Source organism: Crotalus tigris, unplaced genomic scaffold (genome assembly GCF_016545835.1).
Source record: "Crotalus tigris isolate CLP2741 ecotype Arizona unplaced genomic scaffold, ASM1654583v1 scf7180000024338.4412243, whole genome shotgun sequence".
Taxonomy (NCBI): domain Eukaryota; kingdom Metazoa; phylum Chordata; class Lepidosauria; order Squamata; family Viperidae; genus Crotalus; species Crotalus tigris.
Genome location: NW_024100508.1, coordinates 1660673 through 1676596, shown reverse-complemented (window position 1 = coordinate 1676596; position 15924 = coordinate 1660673). Strand labels below are relative to the sequence as shown.

Genomic DNA, 15924 nt, shown 5'->3' with positions numbered 1-15924 from the left:
GGCCCTTTTATGAGTTGTGGACTTCAACTCCAGAATTCCTCAGCCAGGCATGCTGGCTGAGGAATTCTGGGAGTTGAAATCCACAACTCATAAAACGGCCAAGTTTGAAGACCCCTGACTTAGATGATGTTACTACCAAAGTTGCTACAGAATTGGGTCGCCCTTTAAATTTAATAAAATAAATAAGTTGCCATGTTTTCTATCTCTCCCCCCCCCATCTTTAATTTGATAGCCTCCACTCAACAAATCATCCCCTGGATTCTCACCTCCATCCAGGTGAGAACTGGGCTGCAATTGATATTGCTATCCACAATAGCAGAAAGCTTCTCAAGATACTGTGAAAGCATGGGCACCAGGAGCTGTAGGGAGTGAAATAAACAATATAAATAAATAGCTGTAGTCTTTTCCAAATTCAAGTCCCAAGAAGAACCAACAGCAGCTTGAGAGTGAGTTTGGGAAATTTCCCCATTTGGAAAAATTCTTCACAGCAGTTCATCTTATCCAGTAATGTCTACTCTGAATATCAATTATTTTCCAGAGCAGTCTTTCTCAAGGTCAGGAACTTTAGGAAGTGAGGACTTCAATTTCCACAATTCCTTAGACAGCATGCAGCGCAAGGGTTCTCGGAATTGAAATCCATACATCTTAATATTCCTGAAGTTGAGAAACAATGTTCTAGAATCTTGTAGATGGCTTTCAAATGACCTTCCATTTGAACCTCTCAAATGACAATATTAAGAATCTTCTGGCTGCAATTTCTAAGCTACAACCCGTTCCAGTATTCCAGGTGAAGTTCTTCCCTCCAAAATTTTGACAAAACAGGTTGAGGCTTTAGTGTAATAGGAGACCACTCTGATTATTCTTCCATTATTCATTATACAAGCAACAGACCTGACGATGTTGAGCAATCTTCATCTTTGCTGAACTTAAAAGTCAACCCAACTATTGGGAAGTATTAGCTGGCCACAGAAAGTATTCCCTTACACACACAAATTGCAAAATGGCTCCCAGACAGTCACCTCAGGATGAGCTTGCACATGGCTGAGGGGTGGCAATTCAGGAAGCTGAGAGAAACGCCGGTCAAAAATACAGCAATGCAGGTGAGCATCCAAAGTGCGGAATTCCTCATAGCTGCGATGTACCTGCCAGCTTTTCCCCTGGACCAAAGTAAGGAAATACTGTAAGTGGTCTTATCAGTGAGATTGAAGCCTGTCAACACTATGCCTATTTGTATGTCAAACTCAACATGTATAAATGTATTTAGCTCTTATGAGAACTGCGTGTGGTAGGTGATTACAGATTGTGAGACCCAGGTTTGAGTCTACCTCCAGCTGTGGAAACTCTGAGTTAATCAATTGTCTATGGAGATTCAGTCATCCAAATCATAGTTGCCCCAAAGGTGCTTTTTCAAAAGACAACTGGATTCTGCTTTCCTTGAAGGTGTTCCGCTTCTCATCCAAGCCGTTCCCACTGTCAGCAGAACTGAAGACGCTTCTTGGAGGAGAAGCGTCTTCAAGGAAACACAAAGCCCAGTTGCCTTTTGAGTTAGTCATTCTCCTCTCTGCCCAACATATCTCGTAGATATGTTATGGTAAACAAATGGTTAAAGAAAATAAGAGGGAGGAGCACTTTGTACACAGCTTTGATCTTCTACAGAAACAGTGGCATAGTAATTTCACAAATAAATAAATAGCCTTACACTGGACCAGGCCTTATATCTATAGCAGAGTTTCGGTAAAATGCACAGTAGTTAATTATGTGTGTAATCATTTCTTCTTGGATTAGCAGCAACTAATCAGCCGAAAACCTTGCTCCAGATGAGAAGAAAGTGCAACTCAAAGAAACCAACTCAACAGGTTTTGCCAACGGTTGTCGTCTCTCACCTGACAGGTAACCTGAACAGGGAATAAAAGGCTTCCTTCCTCCAAATTGTTGAGGTTTTCGTTTTGATCAGGGGCAAACTGAAGCTGGAAGAAGAAAACAAAAGCAGTTATAGGATATTTCAGTTTTAACATCATTACACCTACCTGCTAAATGCCGTGCTTGTCAAAAACATCCAGGCTATAAGGGATGTTCATGTTCCTTACCCTTGGAAAAGAAAGGGGGGGGGGGAAATGCATTGACACACCTGGATGTGTCCAAAGTCCACGGCCTCATAGTGGAAATGGGCACATTCAGTCAGCTTGGGGAAATGGCCTCGTGTGATAGAAAGCCTGTGGAGTAAGAAAAAGACATTAGAAATGAATCAAGCAAATAGAAAATTCCAAACTTCAGTCTCATCAGGAAGCCAAAGCATTATACGATCTGTGTCCAAGGTGAAGAAACTGTGAAATTGCAACTATTGGCATCCTTTATCATTGGCCATGCTGGTTAGGACTTCTGGGAAACATAACCTCTCCACCTCTCTCTTACGGAAAATATGAAAAGCAATCCCTCGAAGCCCAGCCTTACTGTGAACTCTTGAGCTTCTCTCTCCTTAATTGCTTTGCATTTATCTCCATTGCAATTCCATGGCTTGATGTGGATCAGTCTTCTGCAACCTGGAACCTAAAGATGGAGGCTTCAAGACCCGGAAGTCCTAGCACGCTGGCTAGGAATTCCAAGAGAAGTCCTATCTAGAAGACCCTAGTTGGGGAATGCCGAATGTCTTCAGAAGCATTCTTCATCATCTAGATGCTTTCAGACCTGAGTTTATTATGCAGTCACCTTGTCGTACTCATATCTTGCACCAAGTATCAACGAGGTTGCACCCTTCAGGTTTCTTGCCTGAGCAGGGGGTTGGACTAGATGACCACCAAGGTCCCTTCCAATATCATCATCATCATCATTATCATTATGACCCTTCTATATTTTATTACCACTTATATTTTTCTTCCTACTGCGGCAAATCCATTAAGAACAGAATGAGAAAATAACTGCAGATTATCTTTGGAGTGAGAGTGCTAGCACTTCCTCGGTCTCAAAGTTACCTCTTGATTGGTTTTCCCTTGATGTTACTGGTGGTGTTGCCCAAAGTACGCACTTGTCCCTCGCCTGTTGCATCAATGCTGTCTGTGCTCCGAGCCTGCATGGTTAAAACAAGTATGCACAAATTTAACTTATCACATGCTGCATGGTTCATAAATGTTTTCCGTGAGTCACTGTCTTTGCTTCCCTCTTGTGCTCCATTTTCACACAGCAAGCAAGGGAAGAAATAGCTGTCAGAGAAATTTCACGGGGGCTCAAGAAGATAATCCCAGGGATTGTTATCAGATGTGGTGTGAGTAGACTTCCACTTATGCAACAGAATTTCCCTTTCTTCCCTTCCCCCCTTTTCACCCTCTCCACTCCTCAAATATGTTCCAGAAAATCTTGAGTGACTGCACAAGTCACTCTCTCTCTCTCTCTCTCTCTCTCTCTCTCTCTCTCTCTCTCTCTCTCTCTCTGCTCTCTTCCCAACAGCCTCCAAAAATGTAATAATCCAATCTCATCTTACATCAAAAACAAGCAGACAAGGTCTTGCTGGGATTTTTTTAATGTTAAAAAACTGCTTCAGGGAAGACGAAGGAAAAGGTATTAACAATTCTAGATATTTCTGGTCATAAACTGCTGCAAAGTTATTTTAATACCTTAAAGAGTAAATGCATCATAGCAAAAATGTTTACGCTGTAGTACAGCATCCAATTCAAGTGGTTCTGATAAAAAAGAATGTATCTTTAACTAATGGAATATACATCCCTTGCAAGCTAAGTCCTAAAATTATTATCCTCACTGTCATCTCAACCATCCTCCAAGGAGCTCAATGGTACAAAAATGTGGGTATCCCACATTTGAAGGAAAGAGGGTGGCTCAAAATATTCCAGTGAGCTTTGCAACCGAGGGTGATTTCTAATGCTGGGACTTCCCAGGAAAGGTCCAATAATCTAATAATTATAGTAACTGATTTGCTTTCTTTCTTCTACATTACATAAGAGAAGATACATACTGTAGGTTTCCTCCAATAAAGTATACATTGAACTGAAACCAGCAAGAGTAGTACAACAGTATCATTTGGATTCCAATGGTGCTATGGATGAGCTCACAATTTGCCTTGAACAGAGCCGTAAGAGTTGAAAGGCGATCTACTTCTCTAGGAGATCTACTCCTTCAAAATCCAACTTCTCCAGTTCCTGTTTTGAGATTCTTGTGGTGAGCTAGAGGTTGTGGGTACTCCAGCACTGGAGGTTTTTAAGAAGAGATTGTCTGAAATATTCTAGGGCACGGGTAGGCAACCCAAAACACTCAGAGAGCCACTTGGACCTGTTTCCCACCGAAAACAAAACACTGGGAGCCGCAAAACCCTTTTGATATCTAAAATGAAGATAACACTTCATATCCTTTTTTACCTTTATATAGGGGTGTGTGTGTGTGTGTGTGTGTGTGTGTGTATACACATACATAGATACACACACACAAAGGTAAAAAAGGATATATGCAGCGTTATCTTCATTTTAGATGTCAAAAGGGTCTCTCTCTCTCTCTCTCTCTCTCTCTCTCTCTCTCTCTCTCTCTCTCTCTCCCTCCCTCTCTCTCTATCTGCCCTTGGTCTGCCAGTCCTCTTCCCCTACTTTCTTTCTTTCTCTCTCTCTCTTTCTCTCTCCCTCCGTCTCTCTCTCTCTCTCTCTCTCTCTCTCTCTCTTTCCCCCCCCTCTCTTCTCTCTCCTATCTGCTGCTCACCTGGCAAGCTGGCTTCAAGCTGTTCTCCAACAAGCTCAAGGGTAGACAACCCTGGCTCTTTTATGACTCAGGGACTTCAACTCCCAGAATTCCTGAGTCAGCATAGCTGGGCTAGCTAGCTCTCTCTGCCCTTCCTGCTTCCTGCGCAATTGCCTCTCTCTGTCTCTGTCTCTCTCTGCAAATGGCAGAGGAGGCTGGGAGCCACAGGGGAAGGCTCAAAGAGCCGCATGTGGCTCTGGAGCTGCAGGTTGCCGACCTGTGTTCTAGGGATTCCTGCTTAAGCAGGATTTGGACTAGAAGGCCTCCAAGGTTCCTTCCAACTCTGTTATTCTATTAGTCTACTATATTGTAAAACAATGTTTCTCAACCTTGGCAACCTTTAAGATGCTCATGCTGGCTGGGGAATTCGGGGAGTTGAAGTCCACATATCTTAAAGTTGCTAAGGTTGAGAAACACTGCTGTAAAATATTTTGCTCTTCAATCAAATACACTGTATAATCAATAAAGTGTTCTACATCTTAAATCAAAATGCCCTGTCTTGAAACCAGGCGCATCTTGGGAGTAGAACCAAATATAACAAATTATGATCACTCAACATATGGCTGAAAATAATCTATCAAATTGATGCTTAACTCTACCCAGTCCCTTCAATTCTTCCTTATAGAGCAGGGGTGTCATGCCAAAACTGCACCTACCCCAGCTCCGGCAATGGGGAAAAAGTCATGATATGTCACGACACGTCACGTGATTTTGCGAGTTTGACACCTCTGTTATAGAGCTTGTCTCCAAATTTCTCATCCCACTTTGTGGAATTTGATGAACAGCTAAAATACTGAAGAAAACCCTCCGTTTAAAGTGTGATCAAAGCAGAGGACAGCGATTCCTTTTATGATAGAAAAACTATATTGTTGTTAATGTAAACCACAATATAGCCGAAAATTGACAAATCACGGCGCAAACTTCAAACCAACAACACTTCTTTTTTCTTTCAAAATCGTATGTTGCAAAACCACGTATGTGTATTGGCATTGCCTTCCCTAGCTCCTCCTTCCAGGCTGTTAGCTGATGTGTGGTGATGTCATCTCCTGTGTTATATTTACTATGCATTTCTGGAGAAAAAGAATATGCTTTTTGAGGTCACCATCTGGATCCTAAACCTTTTAGATTTTTAAGCAGAGACTCAAAATCTATGTGATCTTCAAGTCCGTACAGTCAACAGACTAATGCCCCAGGAGCTGGTTTTGATCTTCCAACCCTAAACCTGTCTTTTGTTATTGAGCATCCTGAAGACATGTTGAGTTACAACTCACATCACGCCCAATTTGGTGATACATATGAATTATGGCTCAAAACACCTGATAGAATCAAGTTGAAGTAGACAGCTCTAAAAGGCCAGGATTAGAAGAGATGAAGATTTACTATCTATCCTATGGAACTGCACATTTACTTCTATTGGAGAGAACAACCTGAATGAAGAGGGAGCAAAGGAATTGTTTTTTGGTGGGGACCTTCTCCAAAGGTGGGACAAAATATCTGCCACCCTGGAGGCCATGGTTATGAGCCAGGAGACCTATTGGATGATGTAGTGTTTCTGACTCAAAGTGGCTTTGAAATTTTCAATGGGTCAGTGTTAATTAAGCTGTTCAAAGTTATTGTTATGAAAACAACCTGCAATGTAATCAAATTATTTTTCTCCTTCACCCTCTAAATTTCCTTTCCTGGGAGCATGATCAGAGAACAAAAACCATCCTCCAATTTGGCCTTCAATGTCTGGGCAGAGGCGTCTACAGTGCCATGTTGGTTGACAAAGAGAATGGAACTTGATGAGAAAAGAAGCATCTAACTTCTCCAGGTCATCCCAGTTTCCAATCAAGCAGGCAAAAGTCCCTCTGCCCCCCCCAAGAGAAAAAGGGGGGAAGGGTGTTGCTATACATCAGGGGTCTTCAAACCTGGCCCTTTTATGACTTGTGACTTCAACTCCCAGAATTCCTCAGCCAGGCACACTATATTGTACATGGTTTATTGAACAACTGCAGTTGGTTTACAGACCACATTGTTTATAAGTCACACTACATGTTAAGTATATACCTTAAGTTAGAACCACAAAATTCACATTATAATTTAATATGATGCATTATTCTAGTGTGTTTAAGGTTGTTTGGAAGGAAATAGCCAAATGGCACCCCAAGTCTGGAATTCTATCCTCAAATCCACCTGATGCTGTTTGACATCTTTGGAGCCACAGGTAAAAATTGGATTGCTCTGTCAGCTAATTACTTCTTTATGATAATTTTTAAAAATTGTTTACACTAATTTAATTGCCTCACAAGCCATGCTAAGAATCTACTGGGACTGAACAGTGAGCTATAAAATTTGAGATTTTTAAATAGTAACCACGTTTCCATAGGAGCTGCTGAAAACAGAAGTGGAGAATGTTAGTATCTTGCTCACACATGTTTACAAGATAATAAACAGAAAATAAACAAATATAGGGAGCTTGGAAATATGCTGAGATATGCTGCCTGGCCAAGATCACCCAGTATGTGCTACAAATAATGAGCAGTTGAGCTCAAATCTCTGTAAGCTTAGTCCAGGGGTAGGTAACCTTGGCTCTTTTATGACTCGTGGACTGGCTCAGGAATTCTGGGAGTTGAAGTCCACGAGTCATAAAAGAGCCAAGGTTGCCTACCCCTGGTTTAGTCAAATCAATATATTATGCCAATTCAATTCTAAGGATTTAAAATGAATCATTGAGAGGCTCCATTTACAAAATCCTGATTTGTACTTAAAAGTCTAATTGGATCATAAAAATAAGGGTTGGTTTGCGAATTGTTAAAATGTCTAGTAAATGTAGAATGGCTGCATGGTGCCTTTCACCATTTTTCCTAAAGATTCACCCCTTATCCATCAGAAAATGGAGAAAAAGAACCACAATCTTATGACCACATCTGAGCCCAAAATTTCTATCGTTAAGTGAGACATTTGTTAAGTAAGTTTTGCCCCATTTTACGACCTTATTTGCCACAGTTGTTAAGTGAATCTGGCTTCCCCATTGATTTTGCTTGTCAAAAGGTTGCAAAAGGTGATCACGTGACCTTGGGACACAGCAATGGTCATATGAACCAGTTGCCAAGCATCTGAATTTTGATCACGATTATGGGAACACTTCAAAGATCGTGTTAAAAAGGGTCATAAGTCATTTTTTCCTGTGCCGTTGTAACTTTGAATGGTCACTAAATGAACTGTTGTAAGTCAATGACTATCTGCATATAGATTTCTCAGCTGAAAATAAAATTCTTGCTGGTATTCTTGAGTTATATTCTCAACCTTTTTGCTAATAAATACCATTAATCAAAACTTTTTGAGTTTCTTTGACTTAATTCTTTGCAAGCCACGTTGCTACAGGAAAACCCTAACAATAAGCTAATTTCCTCAGGCATTGCAACAAATGTTGTGTACTATTTGGAAATCTGGTGTTGATACTGAAAAAGGAACTGCCTCTTAAACGGCACTCTTGCGTATCATGTGGCGACTTCCCTTTATTTGCTGCTACCCATAAAATTATGCCCCAACCTGATAAGCAAGGCCACTATCAATGTTCAAAAAAAGGAAGCAATCTCTTCCTCCTAAAATTGTTTTTTTCCCGACTGTGTACATTTTCACAGAAAGTACCTCTCTGACGTGTTCTGCATCTAATCTTGCTCCATCATCAATTTTCTAAAGCAATATCTCAAACCCATATGGAGCTTTTCATGACAGACTGTGAAAAGCTAAAAACTCATTCTACCTAACTTCAACACCCGGTTTCTTCCATCAACTAGAAACCAGATTGAGGTAAGTCAACTTTTAGCTGGAGCTGGCTATAGAATTATTATCTGGAAAGTCATAGAGGACTGTCATTGTTAACATGTGACATGTGAAATGTATAGCTGAGACTGTAAGTATTTATTGTACGTAGAAGAACCATCTAGGATTGTCAACATACATCACATTCTGAATATTCTCCATAACGGAAGTTTTTTTTTTTTAAAGGCATTTCATGAAGTCTTTGCAAAAATTCACTTTATACTCAAAATGTCTTTGAAATTTAAACTACTCAGGGCTCCATTCTTTTCCAAACTCTGCATTTATTTACAACATATTTTTGCAGGTAAACTAAAGTTCTTCAGTTCTCCATCTAAGTCAATCAGTAGAATGAATGGTTAAGCAGTCCTCATATCTGGAAATCTGTAAGTTACCCATTTCCAGTTAATTCTCAAAGGACCAATCTTTATGAAAGCAAAATAAAAATACTCCACTATAATAGAACTTAACATCAGGTTGGAGAATGGTAACAATTATGGAAAGAGATGAGAGGGAGAGGGAGGGAAGGAGAAAGAAAGAAAGAAAGAAAGAAAGAGAGAGAGAGAGAGAGAGAGAGAGAGAAAGAAAGAAAGAGATGGAGAGAGAGAGAGAAAGAGAGAGAGAGAGAGAGAGAGAGAGAGCTCAATAGAACACTTCAATCCAGTTGAAGCTTCATGCTTGATGACCAAAGAATAATGTTTTCTACAATGGGATAGAAAACTAAGGAATATGACAGTGATGGCGAACCTTTTAGAGACCGAGTGCCCAAACTGCAACCCCAAACCTACTTATGTATCATCAGGTGCCGGGTGGGCGTGGCCAATTGGGTGGGCATGGCTGCGGTGGTAACGGCAGACTGGGTGGGAATAAAAAGTTCAATCAATTCCAACTTTGCGAGATCTTTTTTTTCCCGTGAGAAGTTGAAATTGATTGATTGAACTTTTTTTTTTTTTGCACACGGAGGTGGCGGAGGCCTAAAGCGAAAAGGTTTTATAAAACCCAGCTGAAGGCCTAGGACTGCGGTGACGGCACGCGTGCCCACAGAGAGGGCTCTGCATGCCACCTGTGGCACGCGTGCCATAGGTTCGCCACCATGGGAATAGAAAATAGTGACACAACGAAAAGGGCATGGTTAATTGGCTACCTGGTTAGTATACTGACCACTAACATTTTATTGGAGATCCCACTTGTGCTGTCATTAACACTCATAACACTTAACAAAAAACTCACAGTCCAAAAGATAGATTTTGGATAGATAGATTTATTTGGCACAACATAACCCAAAGGATACCACAAACCAAAGCATCCATGATGTTGAAAATAAGTGCCTACCCCACTAGGTGCTGTACAGATCAATGATGAACTAACCCAAGCAATAAGATAGAAGGAGTGAAGAGTAGTATGTTACTAAGGTTGCACTGATGATGTTACCTAGTTTGGTAATGAAACGTCTGCAAAAAAAACAGGCTCAAAGAGCACCAAGAGCCCCACCGTTCAACCCTGAGCTACAAATATTATCTTGTATCAGTGTACCTGGATAACTTCCCCTCAAGTGGGCGTCACCCAAATGGACTCTGATATGATCATCATCCGTCTGCCCAAACTAGGAAGCTGAATTTTTGAACCAAGCCATTTCTTTTTTTCTAAAAAGCAGTGCAAGATTTATCACTTGTGTATCTTTCTCTGTTTCTCACAGTTAGGAAAAAAAGTATTTACGGTCTTTCTACACTATCTAAAAAAACTGTCATTTCAAATAGATGTAACTATCAAGTGCACATTTCTAGGAAAGCTTGCAAAATGGGACACTGAACAATGATAAAGTAAGAGGCACAATTTTTCTATCATAATTGTTCAGGTCAGAATTTCCATTTCTTCTCTGCCCCTTCCAGATAGTCTAAGACAGCGTGCCTGGCTGAGGAATTCTGGGAGTTGAAGTCCACAAGTCATAAAAGGGCAAAGTTTGAAGACCCTGATGTAAGATTTGAGCAGCATTGGTTGTTAGAATATGACGTTCATCAGGTCATTACAACAGCCAAGGTTAAATAAGAAGAGCTTGCTTACCTTGTAGCCAAGTTTATTTATTTATTTGATTGACTGACTGATGTACCGCCCATGTTGTCTAGAGCAGGGCTTTTCAAATGGGTGTACGTGTACCACCTGTAGTACTTTGCCACATGGCAGGTGGTACGCGACTGCTAGCCAAGTGTAGCAGGGGAGGGGAATGAGCCCAAGCGACCGAAGCCTGAGGGAGAGGCAGCTGGAGCTGCAGGATTGTCTGGGCTCAGCAGAAGCCCCAGAAGCCAGCAGGGCTCCAGCTGAATGGCTCCAGCATTAACACTGAAGCTCAACTTTTTACTTTTCCATAATATTATAAACTAGCCGTTTTTATAACAACAAATGAATCTAATCAGTAAAACCCAAAATCCCCCCCTTTTTTTTAGTCATCAAGTTTTTGACACCTTGCTAAGCACTGGTGGTACTCAAATAGTGTCATGTCCTAAATGTGGTACAATCTGTGAAAAGGTTGAAAAGCCCTGGTCTAGAGGTGGCACATAGGCCCATTCTGTTTATTGGCCAATGACTCTTACTTTAATGGGAGTAGGCAGGATTGTCCATTATTTGGGGGGGGGGGAAGAGAAGATTAAAGTTAACTTAATGAATATGGGGTTGGTTGCTTGGTTCCAATATAAGGAGTACAAATATACCCACATATAATGAGTTGAGGGTGAGCTGCTATCCAAGCCACTGCCCATCTCAATCTAGGCAATGGTAGGGCTGTCCTAGGAATTATCCCAGTTATCACTGAACCTCATTACCATTGTCTTCTGTGCCTAGATCAGTGTTTCTCAACCCCACACAAACACTCAACATTTTGAAGATGTGTAGATTTAAACATCCAGAATTCCCCAGCCAGCTATGGAATTCTGGGAGTTGAAGTCCACACATCTTCAAGTTGCCAAGATTGAGAAACATTGACCTAGATATCAAGATAGGATTTGTTTGTTCATTTTACAACATTTGCATTTTCACTGTGCATATATATAGGTATAGAGGATGTTGTTCCTGCTTTAGAGTAAATATGAAACACGACTTCTTTACTTTTTTATGTGGGTTCACATTTATGCAATGGGGGGGAAACATTATTTTTAAGGTGATAGGAAGAGAGGAGGGCAAGGGGAGGTCTGCATTGAGAAAACATAGGAACAATCATATGGATAGCTGAGAATATTCTTCTGCTCAAAAGAATAAAGCTAGGTAGTTACGAGGGTGGCCAACTCTGAAAAAATTCAACAAAATGACCCTTCCTTATGGTATATACGCATATCATCGCTGATGGAGGGGAGGAAAGAAGCTTTACAGATTTTTGGATCTGTTTCAAAAAACCTGCAAAACCTGTTCAATTAGATGAATAGCAGGAGGACAGCTTGTGAGACCAAGCCCATCTTAAGCCATGTTTTACTTTCTTTTTGGACAGATTAAAAAAAACTCTATTATTCCTGTCCACTCAGCTGAGGTATACATAGAACAGGATATGAATAGATTCCTCTATTACCTTAAACCATTATGACTGGTTTAATGTAGGTTACATATATCCAGCTACTGATATTTGCAAATCATGGCTTATGGCTTTAGCCCATGTGTAAAGGTACTGAGGTTTATTCAATGACCATAATTAAAGCAAAATAGCATTGAATACGATATGTGAGCCAGTGTTATGTCGGATTTCTTTAAGTATTAGATTCCAGCTCTCATAAACCATTACCACTCAGCTGTGGATGATGGGAGGCGATGCAGCAAAATGGAATACAACAAAAATGTGGCCTTTTGACCTGATTGGGTTAAGGTAGATTGAAGGAACTGCCTTTTATATTAGATGTTCTTATCAACTCCCAAATATCAGGAAACTTTGTCTACTGGTTCTGAAGATTGACAATTGGAAGAAAATCTCCTGGCAGAAAATAGGATAATATTCCACTTTACATCAGTAAAATTCTCATTTTTCCTTTCAATGGCCTCCTTCTGCCTTTCTTGCTTCTTAGGGTGCAAATTCAGCTGACCAGGCCTAGGAAATCATCTTAACGCTTCCCAGGAACTGAGGTTATGTAAAGTGGAGAAAGGTAATGGGGGGGGGGATGTGGATGGGATCTCTAATATTTATGCAGATCTAATCTAGTATGGATGATAGCCAGGGGAGGGCGGGCTTAGAGATGTCCCCGGAGGAACCTTTTAAAAAAAAAAATGTTTCCCCGGCGGAGCCATTTGGGGGTTGGGGGGGTCTCTTGAGGACATCCAAACTGTTCACTGCCCAGATCTTAGGAGTTCAAAGACTTCCCTTACCCCTGGTTCTCTGAAGCTGGGGAGAGGAAAAGCATCGGGGAAAGGGGCGATTCGGGGAGGGGGGTCCCCTCAAAATGTGCTCCCCCGCGGACTCCTGACCTGAGGGGGGGGTGTCCGGAGGAGGACGGGCTGGGTTTGAGGTTCGCAGACACTTTCATCTCTGGCCGCTTATGCAACCACGCGCGAGAGGGGAGTCGCGTGAACGCGGCGGCGGGGTTGGGTCGCGCGGGGCGCCCCTTCTGGGTTTCGATGGTAACAGGTGCATGTCGCGGCAGCCGGAGAGCAGGGCTCGCCCACCCCCACCCCGCTCTCCCCGCGCCAGACAGCCAGGCGGACGGACAGACGAGACCTCTCCTGCCCTGCCCACCCGAGCCTTCACTCACCACCATGGCGCCGCGAGCCCGCCGTGCCGCACCGACGGCCGTCCGAGCCAGTCCCGAGCCGAGCGGAGACAATAGGGGAGGGCGCAGCCAGCCGCCCGACTCCGACGACACCGCCCGATCCGCTCCGGCCCGGCCCCTCGGATGCTGGTCCGTCCTCCTTCCTCCTGGTCTCCAGTCGGCCCTCGAGCGAGGCAGCCGGGCGAGCGGAGGCGAGGCGAGGCGGCGTGGGATGGCGCACTCGTCCCTCCGAGGCTCGCTCCTCGCCTCGCTCCTCTCTCGCTGGCTGGCTGGCTGGCGGGGGCGGGCTCAGCCTTTGGAGAAAGAGCGGAGGAGGAGGAGGAGGCGGCGGCGGCAGAAGAGTAGCGGGGATCGATCGGTCGCTTGCAACAAAAGGGGGTGCGAGCCGAGGCCGCGAGAAGGCGGCGCGGCCGGGAAAGTGGCGGGGGGGAGCAGATAGTTCCTTTCCCCCCGCCCGCAACATCAGATTTTTCTTAATGCAATCACTCTCCGCTGGGGGGGGTTGCAAAGTATCAATATAAATCTATGGATAGATGTATATAAAAACAAAAAGGGACACCCGGCGAAGCAGCTGGAAGGGGCTGCACAAAGGGGCTTCTGTTTGCGCAGCGGGCAACTCTGTACCCCCCCCCGCCGCTCCCAGAAGCAACCTTGAGCACTTTCCCTCCCCAAGCGTTCATTATATGGATACTTTATCGCGCTCCCCCCCGCCCCTCCCGGAGCCACCGATATTGGCCAGGTCCTCCCTCCAGTTCATTCGCGCTGGTGCCGCCCTGTAGAAACCCAGCGCCTGGGGAGAATTCGCTTTCCTCCTCCTTTTTAGCACATAGAATGTATTTATTCTTTCTCACACGTTCCCCAGTCCTTGTGTAAATCAGCCGCCTCCCTTTTCTAGGGCTGGTAGCGGCTGAATTACGAAAGAGCTGAAAGCACTTGTGTTGCACCTGGATAGAGGCAGGCCCTGTTCAGAGTAGTTTGCCCCCCCCCCCCCGTTATCCACACCCACCCCTGCCTCCAAAATCTTTACTTTTGTGGGTCTACAAGCCAAACCAGGCCTGGATGAGATTACCCAGGAATAAGACAAAACAATTCAGAGATACTGAAGAGACACACAACCCCTCACCCCTCTCGCACACAAAGGTTACTCTCCAGATGTGATGGACACTAACTCCCAAAAGCCTAATGGCCAGTGCTAGTTAGGGATTATGGGGACCAAAAATCCAACACCTCTGGAATTCAGAAAGGGAGGGGGAGGAAAGCTGGATTGAAAAACTTTCCTTCCTATTGAAGGAACAGGAGAGAACAAGATGACTGGGATCAAGCTGCCAACCTGAACCCAAGCCCCTCCCCTGCCTTCTCTTGTACACCTCAAAATATACTATAAAGGGCAGAGAAGGACTATCGTTCCTACAGATGCTGAGAAGATTGTTTTCCAAATCTTTAACATCCACAAATGAATGTTTTGTGCACTGGTGTAATCCTGCCCTTACACAAGCTGACGTGGCTCTGCTGTCACAAGTGGATCAACCAAGGTAGACTGACATAATATGATTCCAATATCTAAAGGAATAAGTTATCTCTCAATACATGTCCCAGCTGTATTGTTTGACGTATGAATCCTCCCAGGTAGATCACAGGGAGGTCAAAGCAGATTGGTGCCAACAATTCAAAAATGCACCGAGGGAGCCCTATTAATCAGCAACCCCTCCCACTGTTTCTGATGCGGTCAATGCAAAATAACAGATAGCATCATCAGTTATCATCGCATTGATAACACCTGTATTGAAAATGAAATGTCTGCAAGAAAACCCCCAAGCTCAGAGAGCACCAAGCACCCCACATATTGATCCTGAGCTACAAATATTCTCTTCTATAAAAACAGGTAGTTCTCAACTTATGATCACAACTGAGCACAAATTTCTGTCGCTAAGCAAGACAGCTAAGTGAATTTTTGCCCCAGTTTATGACCTTTCTTGTCACAGTTGTTAAGTGAATCACTGCATTTGTTAAATTAGTAACATGATTCTTAAGTGAATCCGGCTTCCTCAATGTATTTGCTTCTCCAAAGGTCAGAAAAAGTGATCCCGTGACCCTGGAACACTGCAACCGTCATAAATAGTGAGTCAGTTACTAAGCATCTGTATTTTAATCACGTGACCATGGGGATGCTGCAACGGTCATAAGTGAAAAATGGTCAAGAGTCAGTTTTTACTGCTATTGTAAGTTCAAACAGTCACTAAATGAACGGTTGTAAGTCAAGGACCACCCTTACCATCCTGGAATCCCCATTCAGCTCTCTCCTACATTATTTTTTATACTTTTTTATTCCAACAAAAGTAGGCTTAATTCATACCACAGCATTACACTCAGGAAATTAACAACATCCAAGCTCTGCTCTGAAATGCCCCCAACCTCCATCCCAAGGAACCAAACAGAATTTCTTGCTGTCTCAGAAGATCTGTCTCATCCTGTTATTTATATTCTCTTGTCTAGATAATCAAAAATGCTCTCCCAGAATTTCATCTGTGGGATACACATGAGAGACTTTCTGTTCCTGTAGCTAATGCATTGGAATCATCTAGCCTCTCTGGGTTCTTGTAATACTCTTCTAGGGTCAATCAACTTTTCCTATCAAAGCTATTTTCCA

At 43.0% G+C, this 15924-nt stretch overlaps 1 protein-coding gene across 2 annotated transcripts in view; it reads right to left on the bottom strand.

Annotated features, from left to right (window-relative positions):
• The window catches only part of ARHGAP33 (Rho GTPase activating protein 33), a 41258-nt gene extending 27645 nt beyond the window's left edge, over window positions 1-13613 (bottom strand). The window contains exons 1-6 of one of the 2 annotated variants that reach the window (XM_039325654.1): window positions 13260-13613; window positions 2970-3064; window positions 2129-2213; window positions 1884-1967; window positions 1020-1157; window positions 267-359 (exon numbers count right to left, since the gene is read on the bottom strand). In XM_039325654.1, coding sequence (XP_039181588.1) covers window positions 267-359; window positions 1020-1157; window positions 1884-1967; window positions 2129-2213; window positions 2970-3064; window positions 13260-13265 — 501 coding nt within the window. In that variant the 5' untranslated portion in view covers window positions 13266-13613. The remainder of the gene's footprint in view (window positions 1-266; window positions 360-1019; window positions 1158-1883; window positions 1968-2128; window positions 2214-2969; window positions 3065-13259) is intronic. The other variant, XM_039325653.1, reaches the window with a different exon arrangement.
• Window positions 13614-15924: the final 2311 nt, after the last annotated feature.